This window comes from Pan paniscus, chromosome 1, assembly GCF_029289425.2.
Source record: "Pan paniscus chromosome 1, NHGRI_mPanPan1-v2.0_pri, whole genome shotgun sequence".
NCBI classification, from domain to species: domain Eukaryota; kingdom Metazoa; phylum Chordata; class Mammalia; order Primates; family Hominidae; genus Pan; species Pan paniscus.
The window spans coordinates 101,675,583-101,693,054 of record NC_073249.2 but is presented as its reverse complement, the minus strand read 5'-3'; the positions used below and the strand labels follow the sequence as shown (position 1 = coordinate 101,693,054).

Sequence of the window (17,472 nt, the reverse complement as noted above, 5' to 3'; positions counted from 1 at the left end):
ACCTTTTTGGCCTTGACTCTTGATTCTTGTACTTCTACCAGACAGAGAGGCGGTAGGCTTGTGGCCATGTTTTGTGAGGAAAATCAGAATCTAAGAGTCTCTAAGGCAAGAGCAAGAATGGATTTTGATAGGGGAAGTGATAGGAAAACAGAGGCACTAAGAAGAGGGTTGGTTTTCATGTACTGCATAGTTCATTCCCTTAGTTGAGAAATCAGGTATCTCAACCTCAGATATCTTCTGTCCAGCATATCACTGGCCAGATCTGATTCATATGAGGGATCCAGAGTAAGGAAGCATCTGTTAGCCAAGTCTTTGGTTACCCCAAATTAGCTCAGGTCCTTTACTGCTTGTTTCCTCTGATTATATAGTACATATCCAAACCCTCAATTTTCCAGAATAAACTAGGTCTGCCTATTCTGTGTGGAAAACATTTGATGGTGGTTAAGATTCTCTTGCCTAGACGATGGTAGTGCCTTGGTCGTTTAACTGCCTGTCACTTTAAGATTTTGAAATACTGGTTCTCGTTGTGTAAGCCAGACACATCTTGAGGATATTTTACGGGGCAACTTGCCCTTTCTGAAACCTCAGTCATCCTGAAAAGTAACTCTGTACCTCCTTGACTTTAATTTTTCTGTCTTAATTCTATTTGTATACAATGTTTGTGGTGTCTGATTCTCTGTCTCGTATTGCTGAAACTCATGGCCTTGAATTTCTGGGTCACTCTTAAAAAATAGACATAACTTGATTACTAATGAAAAAGTGACTCATTTTCTTCCAGGCAAAGGCTGACACTGACTGTCACAGTTTGTGACAGAAGCAAACTCTCTAATTAGGAGACATCACCTATTCTTTTCTAAATTTTATAAGAATTGATGATAGCATCATGAGATGGGAAGTGAGTAAGATAAGCGTTTATGCTTGTAGAGAGGATGCATAAAAATGAAATCTGGATAAAGTTCTATCTGAATTTACCTTTTTAAGTGGTTGATTCCCTGTGAGCTTAAATTTAGTGCTTCTCTTCCCAGACCGTTGTCTTACCTACACACTTCAGTCAGTTTTAGCCTTGTATAACTAATCAGCAGGTCAGATTCCATAGAGGCTGAAATACCTACCACCATTCTATGCTCAAGAAAACAGGCTCTCATGTTGGCCAGTTGTTTGGGATAGAAGATGGTTAGACCTTTCTATCCCTTTTAAACACAAGATTCTTTTTCATTCCCCTTATCTTGTTTAAATATATTGTTCCTTCTCTTTGGTTGTTCTTTGCTTTCTTATGCATCTGTGAGGGGCTAGCTGAAAGTGTGAGTTGTGGAACAATTCATTTACATAAGTGTATATTGAATTATCTGTGCACCTAGAGGGTGATGGGATATTAAAAAAGAGACACAGTACAGTTCTTACCCTAGGATCCCCTGCTTGGAGTGGGACAGTGGTCAAGACATATACAACCACAAACACCCAAACATTAACATCAGCAAGCATCATTACATCCTTGGGTAGTATTGCCAAGGGACTTCAAAGGCCAAGATTATAGAGTCATCACACTTAGGAGGTCAAAGGGACTTTGGAAAGCACCTTTGTCACTCATTTTGTTTTATAAGTGAGGAGGCTGAGGTGTAATACAGCTAAGCGAATTAGCCTTTATTACATAACTCATTAGAATGTAGACTGGGACTAAGAGCTGTTTCTCCAGATCCCATTAGGCAATCTAAAGATTCCACACTATTTCTTTTTCATTTTTGGTATCCAAATAGGTACAATTGTTTTTCATCTAGGAAAATCCTTTTAGACTAAACAGTAAGCTTTTTAAATTACTCTGCTTTTAGATATTTTTTGGACTTCAGAACTTTGAAGGTGGTCATCCACCAACATTGGGGAATGGAAAGAAGGCTCCAACACTTTTCTTTCTAGAGATCTTCTTTAATTTTCAATGGCAGTCACTACAGGATCTAGCAGTTCATGCTATTGAGGCCACTTTGTAGGATTTTTTTTTTTTTTTAGTCAGGGCTCCAGGTCCCTGGTGGTTTATGTAGTCAGTCTTTTATCAACAACCGATGAAAGACTAATAAAAGTGCAAGAGGGAATGAGGACTGTGTGTGTGTATGTCTGCACATGCACACATGCCTCTCTGTGTGTGTTGGTTAACTTCATATTTGGTAGGTGGGAGGGAAGGTGATTAAAAAATAATCTACTTTGCATGGAGTTGGCCCAATTTGACTGATATAGGGGTGAGTGGGGGTTAAGAAGTAGTCTATATATCAGGAATCTTAATTAGTTTTGAAAATCCTTTAGGTAAATAGCTCAACCCAGTTGTTCCCAAACTTCAAGTGTATTTATAGGGTCTTTTTAAGGGGTAAAGATTCCACAGAGCCCTTCATTTTGACCTTTTGCTTCTGCACTGAATAGTTGAATGCCTTCTATATGCCAGTCATTGTGTTAGGCACTGGGAGTATGAGAATTAATAATTTTAGTCTGTTGACAGATAATCATAATAAGGGCTAATGAGTAACACAGGCTCAGGGTTATAAGAACAGAGGGGGTGTGAAGGCTGTTTTTCACAGGAAATAACATTTAAGTTGAGACTTAATGAAATTTTAGGGCTTAGCCATGAGAAAGTGGGGAAAAGCATTTTGGGCTGACTGAACAGCGTGTACAGAGGTCTGGAAGTGAGAAGTAGTGTACCATAGCATTTTCTAGGAGCTGAAAGGCGTTTAGCAAGAGTATAGTGCATAAAGGAGAGAGCTTGAGATGAAACAATTTCTCAGTGTGTTGTTTGAATACAATGTATACTGTCAAAATCTAAGAATTCAAGAATCATTTAATATATCTTTATTTTACTAGTCATAAAAGCATATACATATATTTAAATATGGACAAGATACTGTTTAGTAGTTTAGAAAGTGATTTATAAGGATTGCAATCCCTTGCAATAACTCCACAGCCCATACCTTGGGAACAACTGAGCTAACTCATTCAGTTTTGTCCATTACATCGAAGGGTGTTTTTTGTAAACTCATATGTCTAGAATGTGTTTGCCATGTTTTAATCACAAGTAGATATTTTCTCAGGGTCCAGTGCAGTGAAGTATGGTAAGATCCTGATTGTGTTCTGGAACACAGAGGAAAGACCACCTTCTGTTATAGCAACAACACAAGTCTTTTAACACTGTGTGCCCCTTCCCAATCTTTCAAGTGATGATTGAAGAGACTAGGTGCTCAGCTCAGCCTTTGAGTTCTGATAAATGAGCCCAGACTGTAAACTGGAAGATAAAGATGTTTGTAAAGTTCTTGTATAAATAAAGCATGGTTTCTCATTGCAGTGGTTACTGATTTCATAGTCTGAGTGAAGATGAATGATGCTGTGAATCAACAGCTTTAAAGTCCGTACCACTTCAGCTTCTTTTTGGTTTAGGTTTATTAAAATCAGTGTGTATTTAATGCTTTATTCAGATGAGGGGGTGAAAAACCTAACCCATGTAAACTAAGTGAGGTGGGGTTTCAGAGATAATTCCCAGCCTCACAATTCCTCGTGAAGTTCTTTTCCTGTGGGTAACTTTTAATTTGGAAGCATGCAACCTAATGTGGGAACCAAGATTAACATTTTCTGAAATACTTCTACAAGAAAAGCAGAAATGGTCTGTCCAGGAAGCTGAATTTACATAGTAGAAAAATGAGCTGCCCTGCAGTATTTGGTAGTCTTTGTGTATTAGTTGTGATAAAAGTGTGTATGTGTGTGTGTATGTGTGTGAGAGTGAGAGATTGTATACTTGTCTTTGTTTCCTTCACATACAACTAGTAAGGCCCTAGAAAAACTACACTAGAAAGTGTGTTTTACCACAAGCGTCCCAGTTCTGGACACCAATCTATACACAAATACTTTTTTTAAAAGTTCTTTTTGTTTTTCCTTCTTGCTGAGTAAGCTATAGTATTTCCTTTTTTTTCTTTCTTTTTTTTTTTGAGAGAAGGGGGTGTTGAGAGTAGAGTGGGAATGGCAAGAAGTAGTATGACAGAGCTTCTTCTCTTTTTTTCCCCTCTTTACCAGGAAGTTAACTAGAGGTCCTCATGCATGTTTTTAAAACAAAGTTGGTAATTAGCATAACCTTGTTAGTTACCTTTACACAGACTGACAAAATTAAAAAGTTGACAAGCCCATCAGACCTCAGCCAGGAGGTACTGAAAGGAGGGAGACCAGTGAGTCTAGACCAATAGGTGGGTTAGGCCTCCTGAATGCCAGCCTAGAAGTTTAGACTTGATTCTATAGGCTCTGGGGTACCTACAAGTTTGTAGTCGGAGCCTTGGGAATTGAATGTTACATAGGAACTTTCACTGTTTCCAGCTAGCCTTGGCTGTTAGCAATTATTTTTATCTACTTTAACAGGGGGGACAGAGTAGGGGGGCAGGAAACTAAGCTGGCATTATGGTCACAGGAAAGAACAGACTGATTTGGAGCCTTTCAAACTGCAGACCTTTGTTACTGACCGATGCTTAATTTGGTTTCTGGGTTTTGTTAGTTTTTTCCCCTGCCCTTACCTCATTTACCTTAACGACAGCTCCCCCCTCTAGAGCTCAGCTAGGGCAGGCTGCCACTGCGGATTGGGGGGCCAAGAGGCCCAGCGCAAGAAGAAAGTGGGTTGAAAGCAGAGTTCTGTTTAAAGAATTTTCTGCTGGAAACTAGCCCAGAGGGAGTAAAGAGGAGCTTTAATGAGGAGCAGCTGCAGTGCCGACGCAACCCACATGAGACTTTTTTTTCCCCTTCGTTCCACATTCTGTATAGTTTTTTTAAAAATCATGATTTTGAAATAGCTGTTTTGTAAAGCATGCCTCTCTTTTTCTTCTTGTATGTGGTGGGATTTTGCTTTGTTGTTGTTGTTGTTTTTTTTTGAATGGCCAAATCCTCGTTTAAAAAAAAAAAAAAGCTAAAGACAGAGCTGCAGGAAAGCCCTGGATGCAATTTGGCCTCACCCTGCTGATACAGAACATTCGGTGGAGAAAACAAGGGGAGAGAACACTGGCTTTTGTTTGGAAAAGGGGCTTATTTCCTGCTCAGACTTCAGTCATCTCGGAGCTGACACAAGCTGCTACACTGTTTTAAGCTTTTCTGTAGACAAGTGGCTATTCATTTAGGAAACGTGAAAGAACAAATTTTTCTGTCCTGTATTACTAGGGAGACTGATCCTGAACTGCAGCCATTGCCAGACAGATTGGAATTGCTATTCAGATCCCAGCTTCGTTGAAATCTGTAAAGTGGCTACATGTAAACTAATCCAGGCTGCTAGTGAGATGTGAGGGTTGGGGTCTGGTTTTCATCTGCTTAAGTGAGAGGAAACTGTAGGGGTATCCTTCAAATGGAATGTTTTCTAGTTCCATTAGGAGGAATCCCTTGTTTTTCTCTGTTTTCTTCCTTCCTTTGCTTTTCTACATCCAACCCCATGCGTATGTTTGAACAGTAACAATGAAAACGTGGACCTCTCAATGTCAGAAATGACACTTTTTTTTTTTTGAGATGGGGTTCTCACCATGTTGCCCGTGTTGCCTAGGCAGGTCTCGAACTTCTGCTCTAGCAATCTGCTCGCCTTGGCCTCCCACAGTGCTGGGATTACAGGTGTGAGCCACTGTGCCCAGCTGAGACTTTTAAAGAAAAAGTCATAAATATATCTTTATGGACCTGGTAAGTATTCAGATTAGTTTATGGAGTTTAAAATGGAAAAATGCTCCCCAAACCTTTCTCTGTATTCACAACCTCATCTGCGAAGTATGTTCTTTCAGAGTTCCAATGCTAGAGAAGAGAGAGTAAGTAGAAGTCACTGAGAGACATTGAAGAGACAGTTATGAAAATAATTAATAAACTCCCTACAGGAGGGAAACATTCATATAGTTTTGCGGATGAAAGGCATCTGTTAGATTTTTGTGGTTATTTTTTAGAATATACACCTTTAGTTCAAGTGGTAGACTATTTTCCAAAATGTGTGCTGGGTAGCTTAATGGAATTATAGATATGTAAGGGTTGTTGGGTGTTTAGCCATGTTTTCACTCTCTAACCAAATTCAACTTTAGCCATCTCAAGAAGACAGCTATTTAAGCCCTTGTTTTGAAGCAGAGAACCTTACTTTCCACCAAGACTAACAGAGTATATTTTCTCCTTATACCACAGTTGAACAGGGATTTGCAAGTTGAAAGATCTCCTGCCTTAGGAAACAAGGGTCTGTTATTTCTGACTGTCTTACCTATTACTCCCCTTTCTTCCCATGTCCATAATGCTGCTTAGCTTCCTGGGGTGTGAAGGATAATTCTATACCTCAGGATGACTATTAGGTTGATTTGGCCTGTTATTCTACCAGACAGATCACAGAGTAGAGATGGATTTTGTGGAACATTTGGATTGAGAGACTGACTTTATCCATCACATGAAATTTAGCCTGCTTTGGAACCAGCTGCTTAGTGGGGTTTAGGTACTCAGGTATTCAGGGAACCTACACCAAGGGTTCAAGACAGCCTCTTCCCCACAAAAACTATCTAGATGGGAGTTTGAGAAAGGTACAGCAAAGACATAACAGTGGCTTAAATAAAGAAGAACCATACCAGTGGAGACAATGTAGTGCATGACATGGCACTACATCTGCTGTTGGAAGGATCAGAGACAGGTGGGATGATTTGTAGAAGGCTTACTATAGGACAGGTTTACAGCAGATTTTTGAAAAAAGGGTGGAAGAAAGGAACCTAAATTGGAGATATACCAGAAGGGAAGCATGATGTTTCTCACTGGAAATTAAAAAGATTTTAATATAGGGGACAGTAAACAAGATTGTGGAAATAATATGGAGTGTTCGAGTTATGGATTACTAAAGAGTAAGATGGTTAGATGATTGGAATGGGACAGACAAGCAGATCAGAGATTGTAAAGAACTTGGATTTGAAAGGCTTGGTATTAATACTGTTGCTAGTTTCTGAGCAGAAGAATGACATGAAAATTATGCTTAGGAAAGATTATTCTTTAAGTCATATGCTTAGGTTCAGCAAGGAATTTCCAGACTGTCCTTAGGGAGAGGAGAGGTATGGATAGGATGCTGGTCCATTTAGGATGTTAGAGCTGATTGAATAGGTGCTAGTCTTGGGGCAAGACTTAGTCATACACTTTCAGTTAAGTACTATTTCATTGCAAGGTCTAGGTGAAGATAGGGATATATTTGTAAAACTGGGGAAATTGCTAGATTCACAGATAACCAACTTTGGGTAGATCAGTTAGCTTTGGTGTCCTTTTCAGTGCTATAGGGGTTCAGACCATTTGGTTTCTGAGATCACTGCTGAAATTCTGTGATTGTATGAGTATAATGTAAAAGTTGTCTCAATCAAGGAAACTTGGAGTAAAGACTCAATATGATGGATTTAAAAGGAATGAATGACAGTTCCAATTATTGGGTTCAAAAAACATGTGCTACAAGTATAAGATGAGAAAAATAGGGTACACTAGTAGTTCATGTGAAATAAGGCTCTGAATATTTTAGCTGAGTGTGTATTCCATAGCACGTAGTAGTATTTTGTGGCTTCTAAAAAAGCACACACATCCATTGGGTATGAGTCGGAGCATTATTCTTTCTTGAACTGCGCTCTCACGATGCCTCCTCAGTTTAAGAACTTACTCTGAAATAGTAAAAGCATAGTGTCCAGATCAGGAGGTCATGGTTCAGCTCTGTGCTGCACTGGTAAGAATATGTTAAGCCTTTTTCCATTTTGAGCCTCACTTTTTAAAGAGGTTTTTGATGAACTGGAGTCATCCAGTGATGGGGAGGCAGGATAGCCTAGTGTTGAAGCACACGCACTCTAGAGTCTTCTTGGGTTTGAATCCTGCCTCTTCCATCTACTAGCTGTGAATTTTTTTTTTTTTTTTTTTGAGAGGGAGTCTCGCTCTGTCGCCCAGGCTGGAGTGCAGTGGCACGATCTTGGCTCACTGCAACCTCCAACTTCTGGGTTCATGCCATTCTCCCTCAGCCTCCCGAGTAGCTGGGACTACCGGCGCCCGCCACCACGGCTGGCTAATTTTTTATATTTTTGGTAGAGACAGGGTTTCACTGTGTTAGCCAGGATGATCTCGATCTCCTGACCTGGTGATCTGCCTGCCTCGGCCTCCCAAAGTGCTGAGATTACAGGTGCGAGCCACCGCGCCCGGCCTAGCTGTAAAATCTTAATCTTTCTAAGCTTCGAGTTCCTCATATATAAAATGGAGATTATAATATAGCACTGGAGCGAGTAATACAAGAGACAATAGCTATCAAATGCTTAGCAAATATACAATACATAGTTAAGTACTTAGAAAATATGTTTTCAGTTACTTCGGGTATATACCTGGGAAGGGAGGCAGAAAATTTTGGTCATTCTGATTATTATTACTACTATTAAGCATAGAAGCACCACTAAAAAGGTGAAGAAGCCTGGACATAACCCTATACTGAGGAATACGCCAAACCATTGAATCCTGGAAAAGAGAAAACAAAAGGCCCACATAACTATCTTCAGATTCTTGAAGGGCTACGTGTAAGAGAAGCAGAAGGCTTGTTCTTTTTTGTTCTAGAGGGTAGAGATAACCTGGAAATTGTAGAGAGACAAAGTTTGTTCTTTTCAAAGTTAAGACATAATTTATGTATCATAAAATTTACCCTTTTAAAGTGTTTAATTTAGTAGACTTTAGTATTTCCAGAGTTATGAGACCACCACCATTATCTAATTTCGAAACATTTTTATCACCCTGAAAGAAATTCTCTACTGCTTAGTAGTCACTGTCTATTTCCCTTTCTTTACAGCTCCTGGCAACACTAATCTACTTTCTATCTCTACGGATTTGCATATTCTGGACATTTCATATAAATGGAATTATATAATATGTGGCCTTTTGTGTGTGGCTTCTTTCACTTAGCATGTTTTCAAGGTTCATCCATGTTGTAGCATGTATCAGAATGTCATTCCTTTTCATGGCCACATATTTCATTTATGGATATACCACATTTTATTTATCTGTTCATCAGCTTATAGGCATTTGGGTTGTTTCTACTTTTTAGCTATTATGAATAATGCTGCTATGAACATTTTTATTACGTGGGCATATGTTTTCAGTTATCTCGGGTATATACCTAGGAAGGGAGGCAGAATTTGAAGAATTAAGAAAGAAAGAGCTTTCTCACAGTGGGATCCACCCACATTGAAGACTGTTCTTTTGTTGAAGTAGTCAGCCAGTAATTTCACTTAACAAATGCATAGTGTTTACTATGTGTTGGATAGTGTTCTAAGTGCTTTACCCTTATTTAAAAATCCTATGAAGTAGGCACTGTTATTACATCTGTTTTACAACAGGGAAGTTTAGTACCTGGCTCAAGATTACACATTGAGTAAATGGTGGAGTTGGGATTGAAATCCAGGTGGTCTGGTTCCAGAGTCTGTACTCTTAAGAGCAGAACAATAATAACTCCAAGCATTTATTAAATTCTCAAGATTTATCCGGCACCATGCTACATGCTTGTATTCAAGCAGAGGCTGGTGATCATCTTTTAGAAATATTTTAGAAATGATTACTTAATTGGATAGAAATTAAATTTCTTGAATCTGAAGGTTCTGTTATTCCAAGGATGGCTGGAAATGGGGAAAAAGCCAGCAACAAGATGATGTCTGGCCTGAGGCTTTTAAGATGATCAGAATTTGTATCAAAAAGGAAACTGTGAACACGAATGATAAGTATTATAGGAATTCAGTTAACAAGTCTTGTCAGAATGTGGTAATAAATTATATACAACTTAAAGAGATGAAGTTACTTTAAATTGTGTGTGGAAGCCTTAGAAAAATTGAATAATTAAAGTCTCTTGGGAAGATGATCTCCTTTTACAAATGTTTAGTTTCAAATAGTGGCAGCACATATTAGGATAGAGAGATGACTTCTAGAAAACTGAACATATGGGACTGGAACAGTGTATTTTGGAGTCAGTTACAGGAAGGAAGTTGTTTAAAACCAAGTGAACAACAACAGTAACAAATGCATTTGAGAGAAAGAGCAGTGCAGTCCAGACTTAAACATTAGGGTGGCCATAATAGATGGGGAAGAAGGAGAAATCAGCAATCCAGACTAAGACTTCACTGGGTTTTGAGTTAGACAGAGGGAGTCATAGAAGCCAAGGTAAAATGATTAAAACGGTGCATGGAGTGGTTAGCAATTCTCCCTATAGGAGAGAGAATTTCCTTATGAAGTTTCAGATGAGACCACTGAACTTGACTAGAGGAAAGTCATTGCTTTTAGAAAACAGTTTCTAAGCAATAATTAGAATTAAAGTTTTGTTGCAGAGGGATAAGTAAGAAGTAGATGGAAAAGAAAGAGAAATATCTGAAATTAGGCTACAGTCATAGAAGGTTAGCTGTGAAACAATAATTTGGAAAGGGAAATGGGACCTCATGAAAATGTGGGTTAAAAGAGACTTGTTATCTTCTAAGGTAAAAGTAAAGAACTAAGCTGATGTCCAGCCCTCTAAAACATTTTAAATAGAAATCAAACTTTATTAATACAGTAGGTCTAGTTTCACATAAAGCAAATATGTGGTTCTGTACACGGGCTTTAGGAGAGTAAGTCTGTTGTACCTCATATGTAAGTATTATCCCATTTAGAGGAAAACCCTAAGTCTTTCTTTACAGTGGCTTAAAGGCCCCAATTGATCCACATCCCAGTTACAGCTCTCATCTATTTTCTGCTGCTCCAGATATTCTTGCTGCTTCTCAAACACGCTAGGGCTGCTCTCTGTGTTATGGCCTTTGCATTTGCTGTTCCCTTTCTCATGAATGTGTTTCCCTAAGATACCTGCATGATTACTCTCACCTTATTTAGGTCTCAACTCAAGTATTGTCAGTGAAGGTCTTCTCTGATTTTCCTATTCTAAACTGAGATACTTCTCTTTGCTCACCCCACACCCTCATCCCCAGCTCCATTCCTTCCTGTTTAATTTTTTTTCACAGCACTTAACTCCATCTATTGTGCATCTTTTACTTAGTAATTTTGTTTTCGTCTTCCGCTATTAGAATGTAAACTCCAAGAGTGTAAGAATTTTTCTAGCACTGGAAAAATGCCTGGCACATAATAGGCATTTACTAATTGTTGTGTGAATGAATGATTATAAGTTTAATATTCTTTGTGGAAACTAATAAGGTTGATTTCCTATCAGAAACCGATCATTATTAATAAGCATATTGGATGGTATTTATAGAATTAGCCTTCATATGTTCTCTACTCAGAAGTTGGCAAACTTTTTCTGTAAAGTGCCAGAGAGTAATTATTTTTGCAGGCTTTGTGGTCTCATTACAGCTACTTGACTCTGTTGTTGTAGTGGAAAATCAGCCATAGACAATCTATAAATGAATGAGCATGGCTGTGTTCCAGTAAGACTATTTATGGACACTGAAATTTGAATTGTATATAATTTTGAAATGTCAGAAAATATCCTTCTTTTGTTCTTTTTTTCTAATCATTTAAAAATGTAAGAAACTATTCACAGGCCAAACAAAAACAGGCAGTGGTCCAAATTAGACTTGCAAACTGTACTTTGTCAATCTCTGGTTTTACTGATTTCTTAAATATATCTTAGGTTAAAACTTATTTTTCCATACTTGATAGGGAGCAACAATGTGAATTAAACTGTAGAAACAAATAATTCAGAAATACATCTGTTTAGCTTTAGAAACTTCCATTTTGCTTCATTTTTGTTTTCCTGGGAACCTTATGTTTCCATTATATGTTTATGATGCTACCATTTAAATGAGTTTGCATTCTCTTAGCATATGCCACATGATAGTGTTAGGGTGGTGTAATAGTTCCGGAGCAAAGCTGAGCAAAGCCCACCCACGTTTAAAAATTTGCCATTATTTAGAAGGTGCATAATTCCCATATGGGAGAATGAGGAGTCATCTAATAATGCCCAGAGGGCTGCACTGTGAGTGAGACTTGTGTTGCAGTTTTTAACATTCATAACACATTTCTTGAATAAGCTGCAAATGCTTTTAATAATATATCTCAGAGTTAATTTTAGCTATGCTACATTGGCACTTTTTGCTCCTCCACTTCGAAAAACCAACACAAGAAACTATTCTCAAATCAAGCTGTGATTTGGATGGGGCATTGTATTTTCCTCAATAAGCACAAAGAAGAGAGAAAAGATGTTTTCACTTGCAAAACTTTTTTTTTTGAGATGGAATCTCACTCTGTTGCCCAGGCTGGAGTGTAGTGGCACAATCTCGTCGGCTCACTGCAACCTCCGCCTCCCGGGTTCAAGCAATTCTCATGCCTCAGCCTCCCGAGTAGCTGGGATTACAAGCGTGCACCACTACCCTGGCTAATTTTTTTATTTTTAGTAGAGCCAGGGTTTCACCATGTTGGCCGGGCTATTCTCAAACTCCTGACCTCAGATGGTCCTCACACCTCAGCCTCCCAAAGTGCTGGAATTACAGGTGTGAGCCACTGTGCCCAGCCCACTTGCAAAACTTTTTAACATTTATAAGGTTTTTTACATACTTGATTTTGTTCAGTTGTTAGAATAATCTCATGATGTAGGTGACCTTATTAACTATTTACAATGTGAGAAAATGGATAGTCAGTGAAGATAAGTAACTTGTCCAAGGTCACAGCACCAGAACTCCAAACCAGACCTTCTGACCTTCTTGATACAGACTCCTCACAGTCACCTGCATGCCATCTTTGGTTTCAGTGCTATGAACTTTCTTCACTGCCTGTTGGTCTGTAGCTACACCTACTCATGAAGATGCCCAGAGCCTTAGCCGCTCCTTGCTCCGCCATGCTTATCTTATGCAGCTCTGGGAGGGGTGAAGAGGCTGTGGCCAGTTACCTCACTACCACTATAGCTATTCACCACCCTGTTTTCTCCTTTAGCCATTTTAGCTACTACACAATTCTTCTGGGCATTTTCTGTCTTAGTTCCCTAGTATCTGGCCTTCCTTCTTTTCTCAGTAACTGTGACCCCTGCTAGCTAGCCTTGCCAACCAATGGTTAATGAAAGGTCTTGGATATGACTGTCAAAGACAAAAGCACTCATGACCCCAATGTTTCAGGTCACAATGATTAGGAAAATCAGGACAACAAGGCTTGGGCACAGAAGAGCTGGTTTTTGAGAGGGGGATTTAGAGTTTGGTTTAAATGTGTAATCTTTGAGGTAATGGTGGAACAGCCTACTAGATTCAGTTTTCTAGTCCCTGAAAACTAAAACGAGGAATAAGTTGAATCACATATTTGGGACACCAGCCAAATATATAGCAGCATTTATAGTTAGAATCAAAGTGTTTGTGTTTCTTAATTTAAATGCTTCTCAGAGATTCCATTTAAACAACTTCATTATGAAAATGGAGACTTACCATGCCTTTTTGATATTGTTCAGAGAAAATTGTCATAAATAATACACACAGTTTGAAATGGTTGTACATCTTATGAATCAAGGGGTGGCATGTAAAAAGGTTCCTCAGTGCCTCAATGTGGAAAATATCATAGAATGTTATTCTTCAATTGATTCCTTCCTTCACTTTGGTGTTTATATGGTATCTTAGATATTTTATGTTATTTTAATTATATTTTGTGCCTTTTTATTTGGTTAAAAATGCCTACTACTTAAATATTAACAGATTTTTAAATATCCCTTTGAACTCTTCCCCATTCCTGTACCTCCTTTCCCTTTTTCCGTTGTAATGTCAGCCACCTGAACATAACCCAGAAAACTAGGTATCAGCCAATTGATGTTTCAGTGGAAATAAGAGAAAGAAGCACTTACTACTTCTCAACGCTTAATTGAGGAAAAGCACATGATATCTTACATATTTTAAATTGGAGGGGATAATAGGGTCAAGTTCATGCATTATATTGTGGACATCTTAATCCTATCAAATGGCTTAGTCAAAATGAGAAAGTTAATGAATTTAAGCAGACAAGTACGAACAGTGCTCTAAAAAAGGTGCTGTTACACCATCCCAACCTGTACACACATGAAAAAAAGCTGGGGTGCATTTTGCGTTTGAATAAGGGTCATGTTGACTGGCCATGGCAGACCCTGCTAGACCATACACCTGATACTCTGTCACCTGCCAGGACTCAAAAGGACATGGGAATATGTGGTTAAGTTCTCTAAGGACTCTTTCTTCTAAAGGGAAGCAGTTTTATAGGTGGTACTTGTAGGTCTGTTGATTCACAATCTCGTGCTTTCTTGATTGGACTGTATTGTTTTACTGTAATTTTTTGGACTTACAAGAAGTCAGGTGTTTTCATGGACTCTTCTCTTTTCCATACAGATGTCCAGAAGGCTTGTTGGGGGAATATTGTCAACATCGAAACCCCTGTGAGAAGAACCGCTGCCAGAATGGTGGGACTTGTGTGGCCCAGGCCATGCTGGGGAAAGCCACGTGCCGATGTGCCTCAGGGTTTACAGGAGAGGACTGCCAGTACTCGACATCTCATCCATGCTTTGTGTCTCGACCCTGCCTGAATGGCGGCACATGCCATATGCTCAGCCGGGATACCTATGAGTGCACCTGTCAAGTCGGGTTTACAGGTAACTAATGAGACCAAAGCCAGTGCTTTCCTACCTTCAGCAGATACCTTTATTTAGCATCTTTTAGATCATGGTGTCTGGCTCTTAAATGTCCCCCAGCTCTGGTGCACATTTAGCATTGTGATAAGGAACTGGAATGTTCCAGACAACTATCCCTAACTTCCTTTTAAGAGTTTCAGGGGGCAGAGAAAGAGAAAGAAAAAGGACCAAATACTTTGACTGCTTAAAGTATATATATCAGAGCCAGGTGCGGTGGCGCACGCTTGCAATCCCAGCACTTTGGCAGGCCAAGGCAGGAGGATCACTTGAGGCTAGAGGTTTGAGACCAGCCTGGGAAACATAGCAAGACCCCATCTCTACAAAAAAACAAGAATAAAAATAAAACAAAATTAGTCATGTGTGGTGGTGTGCACCTGTAGTCCTAACTACTTGGGAGGCTGAAGTGGAAGAATTGCTTGAGCCCAGGAGTTTGAGGCTGCAGTGAGCTATGATCGCACCACTGCACTCTAGCCTGGGTGACAGAGTGAGACCCTGTCTCAAAAAAAAAAAAATATGTACACCAGGATGGGGAATCAGAGTTTACTTCACTAAAAGAAATAAGTACACTGTCACCAGAGGAAAAGTTGCTGATGTTATTGACTATTTGCTTTTAGAAATCTCCCTCCCTAGACATTCAGGGCACTGGCTTTTCTGGTTTTCTGAACCCTGTTCCTTTTGCTTCTTCATTACCTTGTTCTTATCCATTAAATGTCTGTGCTCCCTGGAGCACTGTTTTGCGCCCTCTTTTGAGCCACATCACAGCTCTCCCTAGGGAATTTCACTGTGTGTATTCGCCTCCACTGCCACTGTCTTCATTAGCTTGCTGATGAATCTCACCATCATTCCCTTAGCTCCACCCAACCCTGACATTCAGGCTCATGTTTCTAGCTATCCTTTGTATGTTCTCCTTGGAGATATTCTACAGGTACTTTCAGCTCACCTTGTTGACAGAAATACGTAGCAACCATGTACATCCCAAATACCCACGCTAGAAACTCCCTGTCCCTTGTTCTGACCTCATTTCAACTCAGTCACCCAAGCCAACCTCTGAGTTGCCTTTCACCTGTCTATTCCTCCCATTTCCTCTGCTACCCTGTAGTTGAGGGCCATGTTATCTCTCACCTGGACTTCTGAAGTAGTTTCTGAATACGTTTTCTTGCCTTTTTTCTCTCCCCATCTCATTCACCCATGATATTACTACATCTTTGATTATAAATGCAAATATTCTAACAATCTCACCTGCTTACAATGTCTAATATTTTTTCATCATCCGCAGAATAAACTGCAAACTCTTTTACATGACTTCCATAGCTCTCTACAGCCTAGACTTTACATGTTTTTGTAGCCTGGCCTCCCCACAAGCATCTAGGCCTAGTCACACCAAATTCTCCTTATTTCCTGAAAATGTTGTACTTATTATTGCTTCCATACAGTTACACACCCTTTTTCCTGGAATGCCCTTTTCTACAACTGGTGATTGTCCAGTGTTATTTAAAACTGTGACTTAGTGACCCTTTCATGATTCCTTTAGGCAAATGGTCTCTAGGTTTTATTATTTTTATGTATCACATTTTATTGTAATTTTTTTTTACACATATCTCACCTGAATAGATTGTGAGTTTTTCTAGGTGGGTCTGAGCTTTATTCAAAAGTGTTTATTAAATTAGATGAGAAAGGGAGGAACATTCTTCATTTTTTCTCCTGCTTTAAGCACTAAACCAAGAGTTCTATAAATGCAATAAGCAAAAAATTGAAAAATGTACTCAGAAAACTATACTGGATCAGTTAGTGTAGAATACTGTTATATTAATTTTTCATTGTATTAGGGTTCTCTAGAGGGATGGAACTAATGGAATATATATGTATGTATATATATTCCAACCCAAAGTGTCTTGGTGGCAATCTTAATATATATATATTGGCAATCTTTATATATATATAAAGGAGAGTTTGTTAAGTATTAATTCACATGATCACAAGGTCCCACAATAGGCTGTCTGCAGGCTGAGGAGCAAGGAGAGCCAGTCTGAGTTCCAAAACCGAAGACCTTGGGGTTCGCTATTTGAGGGCAGGAAACATCCAGCTCGGGAAAAAGATGTAGGCTGGGAGGCTAGGCCAGTCTCCCTTTTTCATGTTTTTCTGCCTGCTTTATATTTGCTGACAGATGATCAAATGGTGTCCATCCAGATTAAGGGTGGGTCTGCCTTCCCCAGCCCACTGACTCAAATGTTAATCTCCTTTGGCAACACCTTCACAGACACACCCAAGATCAATACTTTGTATCCTTCAATTCAATCAAGTTGACACACTCAGTTTTAACCACCACAAATCTACCCCTTGTCAACTTGAACCCATACACATCTCCTGAGATCACACATAATCTTCAAATAAAGACAATAATTAGGTCATAATCACACCTAATGTAGTACAACTATTCTTCGTACATCCGGAAACACACCAGTCCCCAACTGAAACACTCTTACATAAAGTTAACGATACTTAAATGCTGACGTGAAGTCAATAAATCTTATGTCACATGATAAAGGAGAAAGGAAATAAAATGAAGATATTTTCTTAGTACAAGTGTGTGCAAGCACAGACATGTTTTTAATAAAAGAAGGAGGAAATACTGAGGACAATTACAGTCCTCATTTCTGCAGCTGGTCACATGGTAGTAGCTGGTATTGATGGCTACCTTCTTCTACCCATTTTGTATTCCTTTTGCCTTCAGCAAACACCTCAGCAGGTTGTGTTTTTTTTTTTTCCTGATGGAGAGGCCCAAACCTTCATTCATCCAGGCGGGACCATTTGTAGTCCCGCCTGGATTGGGCTGTTGTAGTTGCCCATTGACCTTAATCACAGGG

The 17,472-nt window shown here is 39.2% G+C and overlaps 1 protein-coding gene across 3 annotated transcripts in view; it reads left to right on the top strand.

Annotated features, from left to right (window-relative positions):
* LOC100982596 (notch homolog 2 N-terminal-like protein R) overlaps positions 1–17,472 on the top strand; it is a 49,086-nt gene that overhangs the window by 15,326 nt on the left and 16,288 nt on the right. For all 3 annotated transcript variants that reach the window (XM_055102325.2, XM_055102322.2, XM_055102324.2), the window contains exon 3: positions 14,310–14,569. In XM_055102325.2, coding sequence (XP_054958300.1) covers positions 14,310–14,569 — 260 coding nt within the window. The remainder of the gene's footprint in view (positions 1–14,309; positions 14,570–17,472) is intronic.